Source organism: Bactrocera tryoni, unplaced genomic scaffold (assembly GCF_016617805.1).
Source record: "Bactrocera tryoni isolate S06 unplaced genomic scaffold, CSIRO_BtryS06_freeze2 scaffold_7, whole genome shotgun sequence".
Taxonomy (NCBI): domain Eukaryota; kingdom Metazoa; phylum Arthropoda; class Insecta; order Diptera; family Tephritidae; genus Bactrocera; species Bactrocera tryoni.
This window is the reverse complement of record NW_024396366.1, coordinates 1,910,307-1,931,244: the sequence shown is the minus strand read 5'-3', so window position 1 is coordinate 1,931,244 and position 20,938 is coordinate 1,910,307. Positions and strand designations below refer to the sequence as shown.

Below are 20,938 nucleotides of genomic sequence, written 5' to 3'. Positions count from 1 at the left end.
GAACGAGATGAGATCAGCAAGTATCAAATGGGTCGATACGTGAACTGCAATAAGGGGTAATTTATAGGATATTTACTTTTGCAATTCATAAACGTTTCCGACTGTTGTGCGTTTCGCAGTTCATTTGGAGAATGGCTAAATAGAGTATTTCAACCCAGGGCCATTACAGCCAGTGAAAACACCGCCAGCAACAAAATTGATGTTGTTCTCAACTAATGCCTTAGGACGAATTTACACAATCCACTCGAAAAATAGCGATACCTTTGGTTGCTATCGATAAATATACGTGGTTCAATTTCATTTGAGTCATTGCGCACTTTGACTAGTACGGTGTGTACAACTTTTGGAGAAGCATGCTAACAATTACAATTGCTGGAACATGATAATCAATAGAGCGATGGACGACTCGATAGTTACTTCAAATTATCTTAAGGGGGGAGCCTGCTTTAGAAGCTTTAATCTCTTTAAAAATTATCTAAGAATATGTCCCCAAAGTTATAGATGGGAATTGAGAAATATTGTCGAAGCTAGAAGGGAAATAGTGACCGAGCAACCGAGCGTCTAGCAGATATATGAGCGCTTGGGCAAAAAGTGAAAACTTTGAAGCGCGATTTCTCGGTTTTTAATTTTTACGATTTTTCTTAATTGGCGGGCAGGACAGAAAAAAAACTAACCGTCGTATGGAATTGGGGCAAAGTTTATTATCTTTGGCATTAAATTATCTTCTATTTAAACTAAAAAAAGTCAAATTTGAACATGTTTTTAAACAACATAAAGTAAAATTTTTTTGGTTATAAACCACTTTTTTTAAATTTTTAAAAAATTTGTAAAATTTTAACATTTTCTTTATAATTAGTTAGTCTTAGTTTAAATAGAAGAAAAATTATTAAACAATTTTTTGTTTCCGATAGGATGGAGTCATGTGTAGAAGTTCACGCAAGTGAGGAAAGTTCTCTGATCGCCATTTTACACATATCTCAAACAGCTCACAACTTCCGCTCTTTGACCAAGTATCCTCTGGGTAGCCTAAGAACATCCGTTCGAAGGCGAGCTAAAGTGAGAAGGCGAAACAACCCCTACATAGGGTTGCACGCTGGGTTTGGGACCTGCCACGTAAAAAAACACCCCCAATGAAAAGGAACAACAAGCCTCGGATGAGAGACCCTCCTTTTGATGACGACCATGGCAAACGAAATAAGGACTACGAATTCACTGCGCAAGTTTACGAAATGAGGGCATGCACCTGGAATTTCCGGACCCTTAACCCTATTCGTACCACGTGCTTGTGCGGACGAAGAGTACCACGTAGTGACTTAGAGTCACTCGTATAAATAAAGCGGCTTAAGTATTATTCAATTGGTTTTATTTCAATGGTTAAAGTAATTCATTACAACAAATATAAAATGCAAAGATATTTAGGCCAATTTCACTCTCTCTAATGGAGCATTAAGTTGTAATGGAGAGTGAATAAATTGGCCCTTACATATATAAAAGAAACGAATTCATAATTAATATTAAACTACTAATTATTTTGCACACAACTCACGCATATTATAGCCTTTTGCGAGTGTTCATTGCAAACATTTTTGGTGCAAATTTGGCAACATTGCATAGAAACCCTGCATTTTTTGTAGGGGCATAAGTGACATCGGCGGCGAACTGTTTTGGATGGAGGCGGTAAACACTTATTGGGGGATAATGATGTTGATATAGTGTCAGTGATAACTGCTTTATTAGCATTTGGCAATCGGCTTAAACTTCTTCTTTCGATGTTTGGCATAATTAATTCCCGGGACAAATCTTTGAAAAATAATTTGCGGCGAGTGCCTTTTTTTGAATCATTCCATTTTGGATATAAGGACAACCAAATTACTTTGGTTGCTATACAAGCGGCGTCTATCAAATTGTAAAAATGAGCTACAGGCCATCTGCGAGTTTTTCTTTTGCTTGTAAAAGCATGGCACATTTGATCAAACGTATCTACGCCGCCTTTTGTGGCATTTTAATATAAATTTATTTCCGATTTTTTGTCTCTGCGTCAATATCGGCAGTGTGGTCATCGACGAGAACAAGAGAACAGCTTTATTTGTTTTTTTTGGGACAAATATTACTAGAGTCATGGTCTTTCGAAAGCCAAAAAGGTTGCTTCCTGCTTCTCGTTGCCGGGAAGGCAGAAAATTTAAAGGAATACATGTTTTGTTCTTTCGAAGAGTTCCAACACATGTAAGACGCTTTGATAAAAGATCGAGCAATAAATTAAAACTGGTAAAGAAATTTTCAAAAGTAATGTTTCGATTTGTACCCTCATAGAATTCACAAAGCTGTTTGACAACATTCTGCGCCAAATTTGTCTGTCTATTAGCGCCTTCCTTACCCAAATAAGGTATTCCATGCAATAGATAACTCGTCTCACTGTCGCATATCCACCAAATTTTCATTCCATACTTGTCTGGCTTTGCAGGCATATATTGTCGAAATGAAACACGACCTCGAAAGGGAACGAGCTGTTCATCGATTGTCAAATTAAAACCAGGCATATAATATTTTCTGAAGGTTTTATTATGATGTCCCAAATATCTCGTATAGCAGCAAATTTATCTCCCGCTCTACGAGAATTTCTTGTTGCTTTTTCATCAAATCGTAAGTAGCGCGATAAGTCAGAGATCCCAAAACTCTTTGTAGTCACTTATTCCATTTTTTCGGATTCCTGCATCAGTCAGTAAGTGTAGGCGCGCATCTCAATTTCATCAGTTTGCTTCCATTTTTGTTGCAGCTGTTCAGTAGCATTTATATTTGTGCAAACAACAATAATTTTCAGAACGTCATTGTTAAAAAATAAGGAAAATCCATCCGATGGAGACTGAATGTGTTTGCCTGGCGGCAACATTACTTTGTTTACGCTTCCTGTCACTATGTTGTGAGAAGATGTCTTCCCGGTAATATTTGGAAGTTCACTCCACTCAGTCCCGTCTTTACCAACAAAAACATTTACAAGAGATTCCACTTCTTGAGTATCTGATACACACACTTCATCATCCACTTCAGAAACAGTTTCACAGCAGTCCTCTTCGCTATCAGAAGACACTACATCTTCCAAATCATCAACAATTACTGCACATTCTGTCTTATTATCACTATTCTCATCCTCACTATTTGATATAGCTACGCGAATTTCCATTTCTGCCAATCCTCTCCTCTTTGCCATTTTTCTAAATATTTCAATAATTTTATAGTTAAACTACAGACTATAAGTTTGCAACACACACCTTTAGTAATTAAAAATTTCAAGTATGTAACATATAACTATACCAAATTTTCTTTACATAAACATAAACTGCGCTAAATAATACAACCTGCTGCTACAAAAGACTGATTTTTTCTCTGTTGTGAAAGATACAAGAAGAAATGAAATAAATATGTAGTAAAAACACCAGCTTTGCAAATTATGAAGAACTCAACTTTTGCACATGTTGATCCGATATCTATATCAAAACAATGTTTTCATACAGTGACTGTAAATCACTACGTGGTACTGTGCGCAGCTATAAACATAAATTTATTTTAACAAATATCTAAAAAAACAATTTTATTATGAATTATAAATTTTTTCAAAGGTGAATTATGATTGAACGAATACATTAAATCTTGCCCAAGATTAAAAAATATTACAAAAAGTACATCAGTTTAAATTTAAAAAGTGACTCAAAGTCTCTACGTGGTACGAATAGGGTTAATTGGGAAGGTGCCGCAGCCCAGCTGGTTGATGTCCTCACGAAAATAAAGGCTGACATCACCGCCGTCCAAGAAATGCGATGGACGGGACAAGGACTGAAACAATTAGGTCCTTGTGGCATTTAAGACGGTGGCCATATAAAGGAGCGCAAGTTTGGTGTTGGATTCGTGGTGGGAGAGAGACTCCGTCGCCGAGTACTATCATTCACTCCGGTGAATGCATGTCTAGCCACAATCCGCATCAAAGCGAGTGTTGCGCCAAGCGACATCCTTTGTAAATCTAAATCTAAATTAGAAAAATGAAATATAAAATTATTATTAGAACTTATGAAATTGAACTTATAAATAATGAATTGTACAAAATAGCATACTTACCTTAATAATACATTTATATTACCTTCTTTTATTACTTATCTTAATTCTATTCCAATATTTAACGAAAGATAATTACTTACCCCTTGTATTTACATTACCACTAGCTTAAGCCGTTAGTTTTTAAGATTTAGGCTAACCAATTCCAAGAACGGAATAAATGAAGCATTGTAATTAAACCGTGAAATCGAACGGACGTGTCTTTTTCATTTGTCGGAATCTTTTTCTCGTGACAGGCAATTAGGCTTTTAATTATTCGCGCATTCCCAGTTATATTTTTTCGCATCTCAAAAACGCTTGAGATTTTTCATGGCGCCCGAGCAGGGACTAAGTGCGTGAGCTTAGCATATATTTCATAACTTTCGTTTTCGTTTCTTAACTAATTGCCTGTCAATTCGTTTCGTTTTCGGTCCTTCGTGAAAGTGAAGTGGACATAAATTAAACATAAAAAAAAAACAACACCTAAAACAAATATACAAGTACGAGTATCATATAAAGAAATAAAAAAGATACCAAAAGAAAAATACACATACATATAATTGGTACATATACTAAAAGTGGTTAAGTGCAGTGATACCTGAAACACAAAAGAGGAAAAATAATTATAAAACATAAAACACATAACTAAAGTGATACCAAAAAGAAAAAGAGGCGTGAAAAGTATTAAATACTTATATACATACATACACCAAAAAAGGCTAAGTGACAAGCATAATATACATACATACATCTATACGTAAAGTGGAGTGTGAAAAAATTAGAAAAAATCGGTACTCTACTTACATACATACATATATACGCGTATACGTGACGTGAAGAAGGTGCGGTACAGTGTGTTTCACGTTAATAACACCAAGTGGTTCGAAATAGTCTCGGCTAAAAGTAAAAAAAAAATTATAAAATTAATTATATACATACATTGTGTAAAAGTGCCGTCTGAAAAAAAAAAAAAAAAAAAAAAAAAATTAAATTACAAGTTAACCGTGAAGTGCCGTTAAACACTACCGCAACAAAATACCGCTTTTTAAGCCGTAAGAGTGAAGGACCGCTATTAAATACTTACCGCTTCCAGTGCCGCTACCAAACCTCGTAAATATATAGTGTCGCCAAGTGTCCAATTTTGCTACGTCAACTCCATCACATCGCTGCCATCAATCGCTGCTGCCATCACATCACATCGCTGCCATCAGTCGCTGCTGCCATCAGTCGCTGCTATCATCACTCGCCGCTGCCATTATTCGCTGCTGCCATCAAGCCGCTGCTGCCATCAAGCCGCTGCTGCCATCAATCCGCTGCTGCCGCTGCCGTCGTGGGAATGAGCTGCCGCTGCATCCTGTGCCAAAGGGACGTAAGCGCCGGCAAACAGCCGACGCACCAGGTAACGAGTGCGAATTACTGAAAGCAGTGCAAAAACAAAAAAAAAAAGCAAACTACAACAAAACAAGTGCACTTTCAGTTGTTGGCTCTCCCTTTTCACTTTACATACATACAGAGATTATATTGATTTTATTGTATTGCTTTGTATTTAATATACAACCATACATATATACATACATATATTAATACATGCTCCGACATATACACATATTCAAGTGAATAAGGGATTTTGGGATTTTGCGGTAGCCCTTTATTTTGAAATAAAGGTGAAAAAATTATTAATTGCAAAATTAAATTTTCTCGTTTTTCGCAATTTTTCCGATCCGCGTTTGCAATTATCGGTCGTTTTTTCGCAATTTTTGTCGATTTTCGTTCGGACATTTTCCGATCAAATTACTTTATTGTGCTATTGCTCATTTTGCGCATTTATTGGTTTGGCTTTCGTATACTTGGGAATCGATATTGTTTTTTTTCGTTTTCGTAACCGATTTCAAATATATTTGTTGCCAACTTTTATTGCATATTAGTTTGGCTTTCGTATATTTGAGAATCGATATACATACATATATATATTTTTTCGTTTTCGTTGTCGATTCTTAATATATTTGTTGCCAAACTTTATAGCCTTTTTTTCGGAAATTTATTTTAAACAAGCAAAATGAGCAAGCCAAAGCCAACTCTCGCAAACCTGTCTCCAAGTAAGGAGTTGACGGACTTAAAATCGTTAAGACGCCAAAGAACGGTTGCGAAAAGTAGTATTTTGCGCATTAAAACGGGCCTTCTCGAAAAGACTATGTCTTTAGATCCAATCGAATTGGAATGTCGTCTCGATATATTAAATTCACATAGTGAAAAATTAATGAAGTGCCAATCAAAGATTGAAGAAATTGATGAAGACGACATGGCCCGGGGGGAGTTAGAGGACATCATCGTTGAAACGAAGTCCATAATAAAGTCAATTTTAGCAAAAAATAAAAATTCACTTGCCGAAACATCTTTCGTAGCTTCTCACAGCTCAAGGCTCCCTAAAATGAATTTGCCGAAATTCAAGGGAGAATATTCAGAGTTCAAAAATTTTATGAGTTTGTTCGAGAGCTTGGTTCATAACGATCCAAATATCCCAGATATTGAAAAATTTAACCATTTGGTTAATTGTCTGTCTGGAGAGGCTTTGGGAACAGTTAAAGCGTTTCAGATGTCGGATGAAAATTATCCGAAGGCGTTGGCAAGTCTCAAAAAAGTTTACGATAACAAATGTCTGATATTTTTCAATACAGTATCTAAACTTTTTGAGCTGCCAACAATCCCAAAGCCTTCTGCGCCTTCCCTGCGTTCATTGATAGACGAAGTGTCAGCGGTATATGATTCATTGCTATCGCTGGGCGATGAAAAACAAATAACGAACGCAATAATCATACACATTGTAATGACAAAGGTTGACCCTGCCACCCGATCCAAATGGGAAGAAGCGCTGGACTACGACAAACTGCCACTGTGGAGGGACTGTGAAGCTACCCCAAAAACTACCAGCAACTATCAGCGGAAGGAGCACCACACTCAGGGACGAAGCCCATACCAACAGGCAGTACGAGTCATGGGAAGCAACAACAATGGATAAGACCAAATCGGCGCTAGTTGCAGCAAATACGAGGCAGCCTCTTTGCCAACAATGCAAATCGAGGGATCACCATCTAACTGCCTGCCCTACTTTTAAGGCTCTTCCTGTGCAGCAGAGGTTCGAGTTCGTCAAATCGGTACCCTTATGCATAAATTGCTTGCGTAAGGGACATACCGTTTCCAAATGCAGAGCGGATCGTTGCCGCATATGCAATCGATCCCATCACTCGCTGTTGCACCAGTATCCAGTGTCCTTCCCCGCTGCACCTCATCCGCAACCATCAACCACACATGCCATGCATACAGCCAGTATGCCGGATCGGGTCATGTTGGCAACAGCAGTAATTCTAGTGAGGACCAGCTGTGGAGATTACCTGCCTGCGAGAGCCTTGCTGGACTCAGGCTCCCAGGTCAACTTTATGACGGAGGACTTGGCACAGAAGTTGCGTATTCGACGTCAGCACAAAACATTAAGCGTGATAGGAATTGGCAATTCCAATACAAAAGTGGGGTCAAAACTAACCGCATTTGTCAAGTCGCGGTTAAATAATTTTGAATTTTCGGCGGAATTCTGGGTAATGCGATGCATTTCGGCAAATCATCCAGACCATAACATCAATGTTAGTGGCTGGAAAATTCCGCACAATATTGAATTGGCGGACCCAGAATTCCACAAATCTAAAAAAGTGGATATCCTATTGGGTGCTGAAACATTTTTCGAGCTTTTAGCTGTTGGCCAAATTAAAAATGGTCCCAACCAACCAACTCTTCAGAAAACCCTTTTAGGATGGATTGTATCTGGCAAATACGCCAGTAATATAAGTTCTCCTCCCAGATTACATAGCACATTATGCCAAGCTGAAGAAGACTTCACGTCAATAGATTCAGTAGTCCAAAAATTTTGGGCTCTAGAAGAATTACCTTCAGAATCAAATGGCATTAAATTCACACCAGAGCAACAAGAGTGTGAAAATTTTTTCGTAAATACAACTCAAGTATTGCCTTCAGGACGGCTTCAAGTAAGAATGCCTTTTAAAGCTGACCGTAAGTTACTCGGTCACTCCTATGAAACCGCAGTTCGGCGGTTTCAGGCCCTGGAGAGAAGGACATTAAAAGATCCAGAACTTCGTAAAATGTATCTGGACTTTATGAATGAATATAGAGCATTGGGTCACATGAGCCCAACGAACAATAAGATCCCGAGTGAGCCACACTACTTCATTCCGCATCAATGCGTCTTAAGGCCCGAGAGCACAACAACCAAATTACGTGTTGTATTTGATGCCTCGAGTCGATCTTCAACTCAAATAGCGTTGAATGAACTTTTGATGGTAGGTCCAACCATCCAAGAATAGTTATACTCAACTCTTCTTCGTTTCGCTTACATAAGTATGCACTAACAGCGGACATTACTAAAATGTACCGTCAAATAATTATGCATGAAGAAGACAGAAATTGTCAACTTATTGTGTGGAGAGAGCATCCTTCTGAGCAAATTCAAATTTTTCGTCTTAACACCGTAACATACGGCACTGCGCCTGCTCCATTTCTCGCAACACGGTGTTTGCAAATGCTCAGTGATGCCAATACAATGAAATATCCACTCGGTTCATTGGCCATCAAAAGAGACTTTTATGTTGATGATTTATTAACAGGGTCCGAAAATTTTGAGTCTCTAGATCTTTTGAGAAGTGAGGTAAATAAAATATTAAACTCGGCAGGATTCACCTTAACGAAGTGGTTTTCGAACCACCCTAAATTTTTCGACAGTGATTGCACTGAAAAGTCATTAAGCTTCAATGACAAAAGTTCCACTAAAACGTTAGGAATCCATTGGTTGCCGAAAGAGGATTTGTTTCGCTTTGTTTTAGATGACAATTTTAATGATCTGCGAGCTACTAAAAGAAATATATTGTCAGTTTCTGCTCGCCTTTTTGATCCTCTTGGATTACTAGCCCCACTAGTTACCAAAGCGAAAATCTTATTGCAAGAGCTTTGGATCCAAAAACTAGATTGGGATGAGTCGATTCCATTGCGCCTTGACACTAGCTGGCAGAACTTTAAAGCCAACCTAATGCAGCTCTCATCGATAAGCATTCCTCGTTACGTAAACGTTGAGTCGAGTGCCATCTGCCAAATACATGGCTTCTCCGACGCCTCAATAAGGGCGTACGGATGCTGCATATACATACGAAGCCAATCTGCTAGTGGTATTAAATGCATGCTGCTTACTGCAAAGTCTAGAGTGGCTCCGCTGAAGACCAAATCTCTTCCGCGTCTTGAGCTCTCGGCAGCACATCTTCTTTCGAAATTATGGTCAAGAGTAGCGCCTATGTTGAGTCGACATTTCGAAAATATTACATTTTGGACAGACTCTGAAATCGTTTTACATTGGATTAAAACACATCCATCTTCATTACAAACCTTCGTCGCAAACAGAGTGTCCGAAATTCAAGAGTTGACTGACAAAGTACATTGGCGACATGTGCCAACGAAACAAAATCCTGCGGATCAAGTGTCTCGGGGTTGTAACGTGGACGAATTGAATAATTCGATATGGTTTGGCGGTCCACAGTTCCTCCTAGAAGACCCTGCATTATGGCCAATTAATAACCACTTCCAGCTCTCACCAGAAGACGAAGCATTAGAGAAGAAGAAAAATACGTTTACACTAATTTCAACTACTGAGAAAAATTCAATATTGGACCTTATTGAAAAATTTTCTTCTCATAAAAATTGCTTCGTGTGGTCGCATACATATTACGATGGATAAGACGACCACCAAAATCCTCCATGGGACAGGATCTGACTTCAGAAGAGCTAAACTTGAGTTTTCTAAAAATTGCACAGGTGGTCCAACGTTCAGAATTTTCGGATGTTATTCAAAAATTGCATAAAGGTACCACCCTACCCGCAAACTTGCAAAAACTCAACCCGTTTTTGCATGAGTACTCGGATGCGTCGCTGTCATTCGAATTAATCCGAGTAGGAGGTCGCCTATTAAATGCACCTCTCCCATACGATGCCAAATTTCCGCTTTTATTAAATAAAAGTTCGCACTTCGTTATAACGTATTTACGGTTCCTGCATATTCGAAATCACCACGCTGGGGCTAAAGCGTTGGTTGCGCTTCTTCGAGAACGCATATGGCTAATTAATGCCCGAGAAGCTTGCAGTAGAACCGTAAGAAACTGTATACATTGTTTTCATTACAAGCCGAAGTTGCAAAACCAAATAATGGGAAATTTGCCAGTCGAAAGACTTCGAGCACTACGGCCCTTTCTTATATGTGGCGTAGATTTTTGTGGTCCGATATACACAACTTTAAAAATACGCGGTCGACCACCCGTAAAAACATATATTGCAGTTTTCGTTTGCTTTACTTCCAAAGCAGTTCATTTAGAATTAGTTTCAGACCTGTCAACTAATTCATTTATTTTCGCCCTAAAAAGGTTCATTGGTCGCCGAGGAATGCCCCAGAAGATGTTCAGCGACAACGCAACCAACTTCGTCGGCGCCGATCGCAAGCTGCGCGAGCTGAAAGAGGCGTTTCTGGCCCAGGCAACGGAATTGAAGGAATTCGCCGCAGACGAAGGGTTCAGCTTCACCTTTATACCACCGCGGGCGCCGCACTTCGGCGGATTATGGGAGGCCGCGGTGAAGTCCGCCAAACATCTAATCGTTCGCGCAATCGGCAACGTGCTCCTCACGGTAGAGGAGCTATCAACATTGCTGGCCGAAGTGGAAGCAATCCTCAATTCTCGGCCCCTAACACCTCTGAACCAGGACCCCAACGACGGCGAAGCGTTAACTCCGGCGCATCTCTTAATAGGGTGCTCCCTGCGATCACTCCCACCAGCACAGGTAGCAATGGACCCAATTCATTGCTGCGAGAGATGGCAACTTGTTTGCTGTCTCAAGCAACAGTTTGGCGACAGTGGTCCAAAACATACCTGACGGGTCTTCAGGAGCGCACCAAATGGTTACACCCGAAACGGAATCTGCAGCCCGGCGACCTCGTCCTCGTACACGAAGACAACACACCACCGCAGCAGTGGGTACTAGGGCGCGTCGTCGCAACCGCCGAAGGGCAAGACGGCAAGGTGCGAGTCGCAGACGTGGCGACTAAGGCGGGCACAATTAAGCGTCCTATCCACAAGCTGGCCTTGCTTCCACTGGAAATTGAAGGAATCTGATCCTGTCAAGGTGGCCGGTGTTGCGCCAAGCGACATCCTTTGTAAATCTAAATCTAAATTAGAAAAATGAAATATAAAATTATTATTAGAACTTATGAAATTGAACTTATAAATAATGAATTGTACAAAATAGCATACTTACCTTAATAATACATTTATATTACCTTCTTTTATTACTTACCTTAATTCTATTACAATATTTAACGAAAGATAATTACTTACCCCTTGTATTTACATTACCACTAGCTTAAGCCGTTAGTTTTTAAGATTTAGGCTAACCAATTCCAAGAACGGAATAAATGAAGCATTGTAATTAAACCGTGAAATCGAACGGACGTGTCTTTTTCATTTGTCGGAATCTTTTTCTCGTGACAGGCAATTAGGCTTTTAATTATTCGCGCATTCCCAGTTATATTTTTTCGCATCTCAAAAACGCTTGAGATTTTTCAGCGAGGTTCTTCAACATAGCGCTGATTTGCGCCCACGCCCCGACGGAAGAGAAGGACGATGTGACCAAAGATGCCTTCTATGAGCGCTTGGACCACGCGTATGAGAGCTGCCCCCGCCACGATGTCAAAATCGTGCTTGGCGACTTTAACGCCGGGGTGGGCAAAGAAGGTATCTACGGTCGGTAAATTCAGCCTCCACGACGAAACATTCTCACATGGGTTGAGGCTGACCGCCTCCCTGGGGACCGAAATATGGTTATCTGTAGTACTAGATTCCAGCACAAGAAGATACATCAAGCTACCTGCTCGGCTCGCACATCTGCTCTCTGAGAGTACTCGTCAATAACTCGGTATAAGGGAACTGTGGGACGGCATTTCAAACTCCTTACGTACAGCTGCTACCGAAACCATTGGTTTTCGGAAAGTGCAAAAGAACAGCTGGTACGACGAGGAGTGCCGTGTCGCAGCGGAGAGAAAACAGGCTGCCTACCTCGCAACGTTACGATCGACCACTACACGTGCGGAATGGGATAGATACCGAGAGTTGATAAGAGAAGCGAGACGCATTTGCAGACAGAAAAAGAAAGAGGCCAAAATGCGTGAGTATGAAGAGCTTGATAAGCTGGCTGACAGGGGTAATGCTCGAAAATTCTACGAAAAAATGCGGCGGCTTACAGAAGGTTTCAAGACCCGAGCATACTTTTGTATAACCCCCAAAGGTGATCTAGTCACCGATGCCCAGAGCATACTTAAATTATGGAGGGAAGACTTCTCCAGCCTGCTGAATGGCAATGAACGCACAACGCCAGGAGAAGGCGAACCCGATTCCCCAATCGATGACGATGGAGCAGACGTTCCATTGCCCGACCATGAAGAAGTTCGAACAGCAATTGCCCGCCTGAAGAACAACAAAGTGGCGGGGGCCGATGGATTGCCGGCTGAGCTACTCAAACGCTACGGCGGCGAAGAGCTGATAAGGAGCATGTATCAGCTTCTTTGTAAAATATGGTCGGACGAAAGCATGCCCAACGATTGGAATTTAAGTGTGCTTTGCCCAATCCATGAAAAAGGAGACCCCACAATCTGCGCCAACTACCGTGGGATAACCCTCCTCAACATCGCATGTAAGGTTCTATCGAGCGTATTGTGTGAAAGATTAAAGCCCCCCGTCAACAAACAGATTGGACCTTATCAGTGTGGCTTTAGACCTGGAAAATCAACAACCGACCAGATATTCACCATGCGCCATATCTTGGAAAAGACCCGTGAAATGAGAATCGACACACATCACCTCTTCGTCGATTTCAGAGCTGCTTTCGACAGCACGAAAAGGAGCTGTCTTTATGCCGCGATGTCTGAATTTGGTATCCCCGCAAAACTAATACGGCTGAGTAAACTGACGTTGAGCAACACGAAAAGCTTTGTCAGGATCGGGAAGGACCTCTCCGAGCCGTTCGATACCAAACGAGGTTTCAGACAATGAGACTCCCTATCGTACGACTTCTTCAATCTGCTGCTGGAGAAAATAGTTCGAGCTGTAGAACTTAATCGAGCAGGTACAATCTTTTATAAGAGTGTACAGCTGCTGGCGTATGCCGATGATATTGATATCATCGGCCTCAACACCCGCGCCGTTAGTTCTTCTTTCTCCAGACTGAATGAGGTAGCGAAGCAAATGGGTCTGTTAGTGAACGAGGGTAAGACGAAATATCTCCTGTCATCAAACAAACAGTCGTCGCTCTCTCGCGTCAATGTTGACAGTCATAACTTTGAAGTTGTAGATAGTTTCGTATATTTGGGAACCAGCATAAACACCACCAATAATGTCAGCCTGGAAATTCAACGCAGGATAACTCTTGCCAACAGGTGCTACTTCGGACTGAGTAGGCAATTGAAAAGTAAAGTCCTCTCTCGACGAACAAAAACCAAACTCTATAAGTCGCTCATAATTCCCGTCCTGCTATATGGTGCAGAGGCTTGAACGATGACAACAACTGATGAGTCGACGTTGCGAGTTTTCGAGAGATAAGTTCTGCGAAAGATTTATGGTCCTTTTCGCGTTGGCCACGGCGAATATCGCATTCGATGGAACGATGAGCTGTATGAGATATATGACGACATTGACATAGTTCAGCGAATTAAAAGACAGCGGCTACACTGGCTAGGTCATGTTGTCCGGATGGATGAAAACACTCCAGTTCTGAAAGTATTCGACGCAGTACCCGTCGGGAGAGGAAGACTTCCACTCCGTTGGAAGGGACAAGTGGAGAAGGACCTGGCTTCGCTTGGAATATCCAATTGGCGCCACGTAGCGAAAAAAAAAACGACTGGCGCGCTGTTGTTAACTCGGCTATAATCGCTACCTGCATCCTGCCCGCTATCCGAAAAATGCACATGCGAGATGCATCGGGCAATTGCTTCCCAAAGGCAGAATATCACAGATTTCGTATCCAAAAAATTTGTTAAAGATATTTAAATATATAACTATAAACCCTACAAATTTCGCTTGAATCAATTATTTCTTTCCCTCCCAAAAAAATCGATTTTTTGAAGCCTCTAAAGCAGGATCCCTCTTCACTAAGATTGCTTACTGACTTAAACTGGAAGATTCAAAGTCAAATTCCGGGAGGCTTGCGCTCATACAAATCGATCGATTGTCTTGACAGTGAAAACGAAATCGTGAATTATCCAGTGAAATTTCTAAATTCGTTGGAGAGGCTTGGTATGCCGCAGCGTTATTTGCGTCTCAAAGTGCGGTCTGTCATTATTATGTTTTGCTATCTTCATGCGCCGAAACTGTGTAATGGAACCCGACTGATTGTGCCGCAGCTATCAAATACAAGGGGCAGAATGATTGATTCTACGAATTGAGTTCTAACGATTTGCCATTTCAGTTAGAACGATAGGCGTTAGAATATGGTGGCGGATGATTGTTTACGCAACTATGTACCTTTGTTGGTGGTTATTAGTGTGCCAGTCAATGGTTGTTGTTGCGTTGTCTAAGCAACATCAAACTGTGTTAATTTGTACATAAAACTTATTAGGAGGCGGAAAAACGCTATCTTTTTAATAGCATTTTCAAACTGCAGATACTCCTCCATACTTCGATAAAGTCTACTAAATTACATTTTGTTATCGAAAATTGTTAGTTTTAACCGTTTATACTATGTTCGGACCGACATTGAAAACATTTTGAAAACACATTTGTATGTTGTGGAGTCTAAGTCGTTCGGACCGACAATGTGTGTTTTCGATGAGTTTTCACGGACAACTATCAATAGCGGCATTCTCTTGCTCTTGCAAGATTGCACGATGACACAAAATGCAAAAATCCTATACCGAAATATGTAAGGCCAAGAGTGCACCCATTGCAGAATCTAGTGATATATGACGGCACGAAAATAAACGTGGGTTTTGGTCTGACATATTTATAGCCATTGCAAATAATTTTCTGCGTTGTTGTGCCGTTGCACCAAGAGGAAAATTCTGCAATTTCTGCACCGTGCGAGGTTTTGCAAGAGCAAGAGAATTCCCCTAATATGAGAATATCAAGCGACAGCTGTTTTTGTTTATGGAAAGTAAACAAATATCAAGTGACAATTTAGGGCCGGCAAAATATGTCTTCCAAAAACATCGATTAAACTAGAGCAGGCACCGATTATAATGAGTGGAATGTAAGTTTTCAAGTAGTTTTCAGCGAAAACTCTTTTCGTTTGACAGATTTTACATGGACGAAAACACAAGTTTTCGTGCGAAAACCAGTTTTTCCCACGAAAACATGTTTTCGTTGTCGGTCCGAACATAGTATTATAGTAATATATATGCATATATATATAGCTTAACCCCACTGTGGTAATTTATATATACATACATATGTTTAAAATTACCGTTAGGTGAACAAAATTATTATTCTCTGCTACAATATGCTTTATTATTAGACAAAAATAAGGTTTCTGGACAACTCTTTATCAATCACTCTTTTAATGAACCTTTGATTAGGTTAGAGTCGGTCATAGCGGTGATCATAGCTTTAATAGACCCTTAACGATGGCTAGATTTATTCTACTTAACGAAATTCTCCCCAACAACTTTTCAGTGACATTCCACTTAAGTTTTTGATCTATTGATCAAAACAGGAATAGAGTCAATTAACGGTCCCTTAAAGTGGAGGTTAAATTATATTTATGTAAATTCTGCTACTTTAAATATTTCTTAAGACAAACATTTTAATTTTCTCTCTTATTCACCATTCCTCACCACACCCATTTCGCACTTCACACTATACGATATACGATGTGGGTTTGTCATTGTCATATATATTACACTTTGTAACATGTTTTTCTTAAACTTAAATACAATATATTTATTTATTTTTTGAAAACTTGAGTAACTGAAATTAATTTTTATATCTCAGGTTCACAAATAATTCATTTTTTACTACAATCGCACCAGCGCAGCTCCAACAGGCTGTCATCCAATTATGTGAGCTGCATAAGACTCTGATATATTCCTAGGGCCTGGCCGGTGGGGTACAATAAAGCCATACGCAATAAAGCCATAAGGCAATAAAGCCATAAGGCAATAAAGCCATATTTTTGGTAATAAAGCAAAAGGCTTTATTTCCAATGGGAAAGAGAAATAAAGCCAAAAAAAAATTTACAAATGAGAAATAAAGCCATATCTTGTAATAATATGTTGTACTAAAAGAACATGTCTGGCAATGCTGCTTGTATATTCGCAGTAGATTTTGTCAATGAAATTCAAACATCCGATGATGACAGTGATGATGATGATGATGAGGGGAAGGAGTAAAGCTGCGAAAACGAAAATAGTGAACAAAGCAATTCCTTATGTGTTTTATGCTGCGACAAAGAACGTGAAGTTTTGTTTTTGCCATGCAAGCATTGCAAAGTTTGTGGTGACTGCTTCGGCTGAATGAATGAACAGTCTCAAAAGTATGGAGTTAAACCATTGTGTCCAATTTGCCGAGCAATTATCAATGATTCCATGTAAAGTTACATTCATATTTTTGTTTTTATTTTATATTGTTCATTCTGTGAAAGGGAGAATTTTTGTTAATAATGAAATACAAATGTGTTCTTACGTTAACAAGGCGAATTTATTTTCGAGAATATAATTTTCATTTAATTTATGGCTTAAATACATATATATGATATATAAGTGATATATTAGGAACATAATTTTGAAAATGCGTAATGCCGCTGCGGGCCGCGTTCTCGCGCTAGCACGCGTCGCGCGGCGCGCCGTCGCGGGCCACGTTCTCGCATCATCGACTCCGCGCGGCGCCGCGCCCCGCTGGCCTCATCATCGCGCTAATGCAGATATATTTATTTCCTGTATACTTACGTGTGCATTAATTGCCTAATATTAATTATTAGGAGTTGTTTGTATCCACATTGCGGAAAAATACTGAAAGTAGCGTCCATCAAATAGGGCTGGTAATTTTCGTCTCACCAGCAACGCTAAACTTTAACTGAAACCCCTAAGCTAAGAAAGAAACAAATTTGAAAGCGAAATAAAGCCATATGGCTTAATTACCAATTGCAATTGGAGACAAAGCCATATAGGATTTATGGCTTTATTACCAATATGGCTTTATTGCGTATGGCCTTATTGCACCCCACCGCTTCAACACCTCATTTCTAGTCTTCTCTGCGACAGAGTGATTTTACGGAGTTCTAGTGATGCATATGCTCGGCGAAATATGGTTATGGGCACCATATAAGTTGGATTTCTCCCTCCTTTTTTATAGAAAAGGTCTTCAATGAAAAAATTAATGTTCATGGCTGCTGGGTGAACCCGGACTGTTACGTCAAGCCGCATCCCTAAAATATAAATACTAACTTAATTTAAATGAATTTAATTATTAGAAATTTTAAATAAAATTATAAAGTTAGTTAACATAAGATACTTACCCTAATAATACTATTTAAAATACTTACCTTAATCTTTTATTATAATTTAACGAAATGAATTCTACAAGGTGCGTTCCAAAGAAAAAGGGACTTGAACAAAAAATAGAAAAAATGTTTTTTCGACAAAATCAATTTATTTTATTCAAAATAGTCTCTTTCTGCTTCAATACAGCTTTTTGCACGGTCCAAAAGCATGTCGAACGAGTGTTTTAGCTCACTGGCCGGTATGTCCACCAATATGCCGGTGCAAGCCTTTGAATGGCCTCTACGTCTGCATAACGCTTTCCTTTCATGGGCAAATGCATTTTTCCGAAAAGGAAAAAGTCGCACGGTGCCATATCAGGTGAATACGGGGAGTGGTTAATGGTGCACACACCTTTAACACCGTAAGCCCAAATGTTCGGTCAAAATGCAATAAATCAATGTTTTGGAGATGTTCAATTCCATTTCCATGAATTCACGCACAATTTCGATGGAATTTCCAGTGATCACGGATTTTGATTGGCCCACATGTTGATCGTCATTTATGTCCTCACGACCACTATCAAAACGTTGAAACCCCTCGTGCACTCTGCTACGGGATAGGCAATCATCGCCATAAACCTGTTTCATCAATTGAAACGTTTCGGTAAAAGATTTACCAATTTTAAAACAAAATGTAATGTTGGTTCTTTGTTCGAAGCTCATTTTCGCACCGATAACGCAAACATACTGAGACCTAAAACGCAATAACTTGACTTCCAATCAATGAAATGTCATGAAATTCTCACTGGACAATCGATAAAGATAGCAGATTCTAACGCACCAGTCGACATATAGATAGTGCTATCAGGGACGCACCTTGTACTTGTTATAGATCGTTAGATATTTGTTTTTTTTTTCACGTGAAGTCGCGCATACCACTAACTTGAATTTAAAAGCCGTCATCGAACCTAACCTAACCCTATAACCGCACCATTAATATTAAAAACAATAGTCCTTAACCTATGAATTTTATAAGCAGAATAAAAAAAAATAACAATCAAAGAAATATACATATTTACGATTATAAAATACTTAATTTTGAAGTTCAGATTTTCGAGGACACTTTAAGCGCGTATGACCCTCCTGACGACACAAGCCGCATTTGCGTTTTTGAGCAAAATCTATAATTAGACGTTTTACTTATAGGTAATTATTAAAAAGAAAAAAAAAATAAAATTACCTTTCGTAGTTCTGTAACCTGAGCACTGAACACCTTGACTGCTTTCGTCCATAGCGCCTAAGGTATTTTTAAATTAAAAATAAAAGATGATCAATTGATAGTATAGTTTAATTGTTTTTTTCATAGTAAGTGTTTAATACCAATAAGCCAATTATATAACAGTAATTTATCAACATTTCAATTTTACTTTTCAAAAAATGTGTAAGTATGAATATCTTAGTGACAGTACAGTAATGTAAATAAAACAACAGCACACTTATGGAGGATGGAGTCATGTGTAGAAGTTCACACAAGTGAGGAAAGTTCTCTGAGCGCCATTTGCTTTGTTCTTTTACAAATGGCTCAAGCAACTCACGACTTCCGGTCTTTTACCAAGTATCCTCTGGGTAGCCTAAGAACATCCGTAGCTAAACTGAGAAGGCGGAAAATCCCCTACATAGGGTTGTGCGGTGGGTTTGGGACCCGCCACATAAAAAAAAAAAAACAACCCTATGAAAAGTAACAACCAGCCTCAGATGAGAGACCCCCCTTTTGATGACGACCATGGCAAACGAAATAAGGACTACGAATTGAGGGCATGCACCTTAATTGGGAAGGTGCCGCTGCCCCGCTGGTTGATGTCCTCATGAAAATAAACGCTGACATCACCGCCGTCCTAGAAATGCGATGGACGGGACAAGGACAGAGACGAGTAGGTCCTTGTAGCATTTACTACAGTGGCCATATAAAAGAGCGCAAGTTTGGTGTGGGATTCGTGGTGGGAGATAGATTCCGTCGCCGCATACCATCATTCACTCCGGTGAATGAACGTCTAACCACAATCCGCATCAAAGCGAGGTTCTTCAACATATCGCCGATGTGATCGTTTGGTTTGGCCAGAGGACTCGTATCATCCTGCTTTGGAAATTAGCATCGAAATCATAGCCAACTCTGCTCAAAATAATACACGAGACCTTTGTTTTCGGTTCAACTTTGCGAAAGCTAATTTTAAGAAGATTAATCACGAACTTTCTAAAGTAACTTGGCCAGATTCTTCTTCTTCTTACGCGATTATAGCCGAGTTAACAACAGCGCGCCAGTCGTTTCTTCTTTTCGCTAAGTGGCGGCAATTGGATATTCCAAGCGAAGCCAGGTCCTTCTCCACTTGGTCCTTCCAACGGAGTGGAGGTCTTCCTCTTCCTCTGCTTCCCCCGGCGGGTACTGCGTCAAATACTTTCAGAGCTGGAGTGTTTTCGTTCCTTCGGACAACATGACCTAGCCAGCGTAGCCGCTGTCTTTTAATTCGCTGAACTATGTCAATGTCGTCGTATATCTCGTACAGCTCATCGTTCCATCGAATGCGATATTCGGCGTGGCCAAAACGCAAAGGACCATAAATCTTTCGCAGAATTTTTCTCTCGAAAACTCGTAACGTCGACTCATCGGTTGTTGTCATCGCCCAAGCCTCTGCACCATATAGCAGGACGGGAATTATGAGCGACTTATCGAGTTTGGTTTTTGTTCGTCGAGAGAGGACTTTGCTTCTCAATTCCCTACTCAGTCCGAAGTAGCACCTGTTGGCAAGAGTTATCCTGCGTTGGATTTCTAGGCTGACATTGTTGGTGGTGTTTACGCTGGTTCTAAGATAGACGAAATTATCTACGACTTCAAAGTTATGACTGTCAACAGTGACGTGAGAGCCTAGTCGCGAGTGCGACGACTGTTTGTTTGATGACAGGAGATATTTCGTTTTGCCCTCGTTCACTGCCAGACCCATTTTCTGTGCTTCTTAGTCCAGCCTGGAGAAAGAAGAACTAACGGCGCGGGTGTTGAGGCCGATGATATCGATATCATCGGCATACGCCAACAGCTGTACACTCTTATAGAAGATGGTACCTGCTCTATTTAGTTCTGCAGCTCGAACTATTTTCTCCAGAAGCAGGTTGAAGAAGTTGCACGATAGGGAGTCGCCTTGTCTGAAACCTCGTTTGGTATCGAACGGCTCGGAGAGGTCCTTCCCGAACCTGACGGAGCTTTTCGTGTTGCTCAGCGTCAGTTTACACAGCCGTATTAGTT

At 40.1% G+C, this 20,938-nt stretch overlaps 1 protein-coding gene and 1 long non-coding RNA gene across 2 annotated transcripts in view; both read right to left on the bottom strand.

The window, feature by feature from the left end:
- Nucleotides 1–3,909: 3,909 nt before the first annotated feature.
- LOC120781697 lies at nt 3,910–5,343 on the bottom strand. Its single transcript, XR_005706136.1, has 3 exons — nt 5,168–5,343; nt 4,888–4,980; nt 3,910–4,018 (listed from the first exon to the last, which is right to left on the bottom strand). It is a non-coding gene; the product is annotated as an uncharacterized LOC120781697 (long non-coding RNA).
- A 13,312-nt stretch (nt 5,344–18,655) lies between these two features.
- LOC120781400 (DNA topoisomerase 3-alpha) overlaps nt 18,656–20,938 on the bottom strand; it is a 63,900-nt gene continuing 61,617 nt past the window's right edge. The window contains exons 12-13 of the mRNA XM_040113610.1: nt 18,884–18,940; nt 18,656–18,824 (exon numbers count right to left, since the gene is read on the bottom strand). Coding sequence (XP_039969544.1) covers nt 18,736–18,824; nt 18,884–18,940 — 146 coding nt within the window. The 3' untranslated portion in view covers nt 18,656–18,735. The remainder of the gene's footprint in view (nt 18,825–18,883; nt 18,941–20,938) is intronic.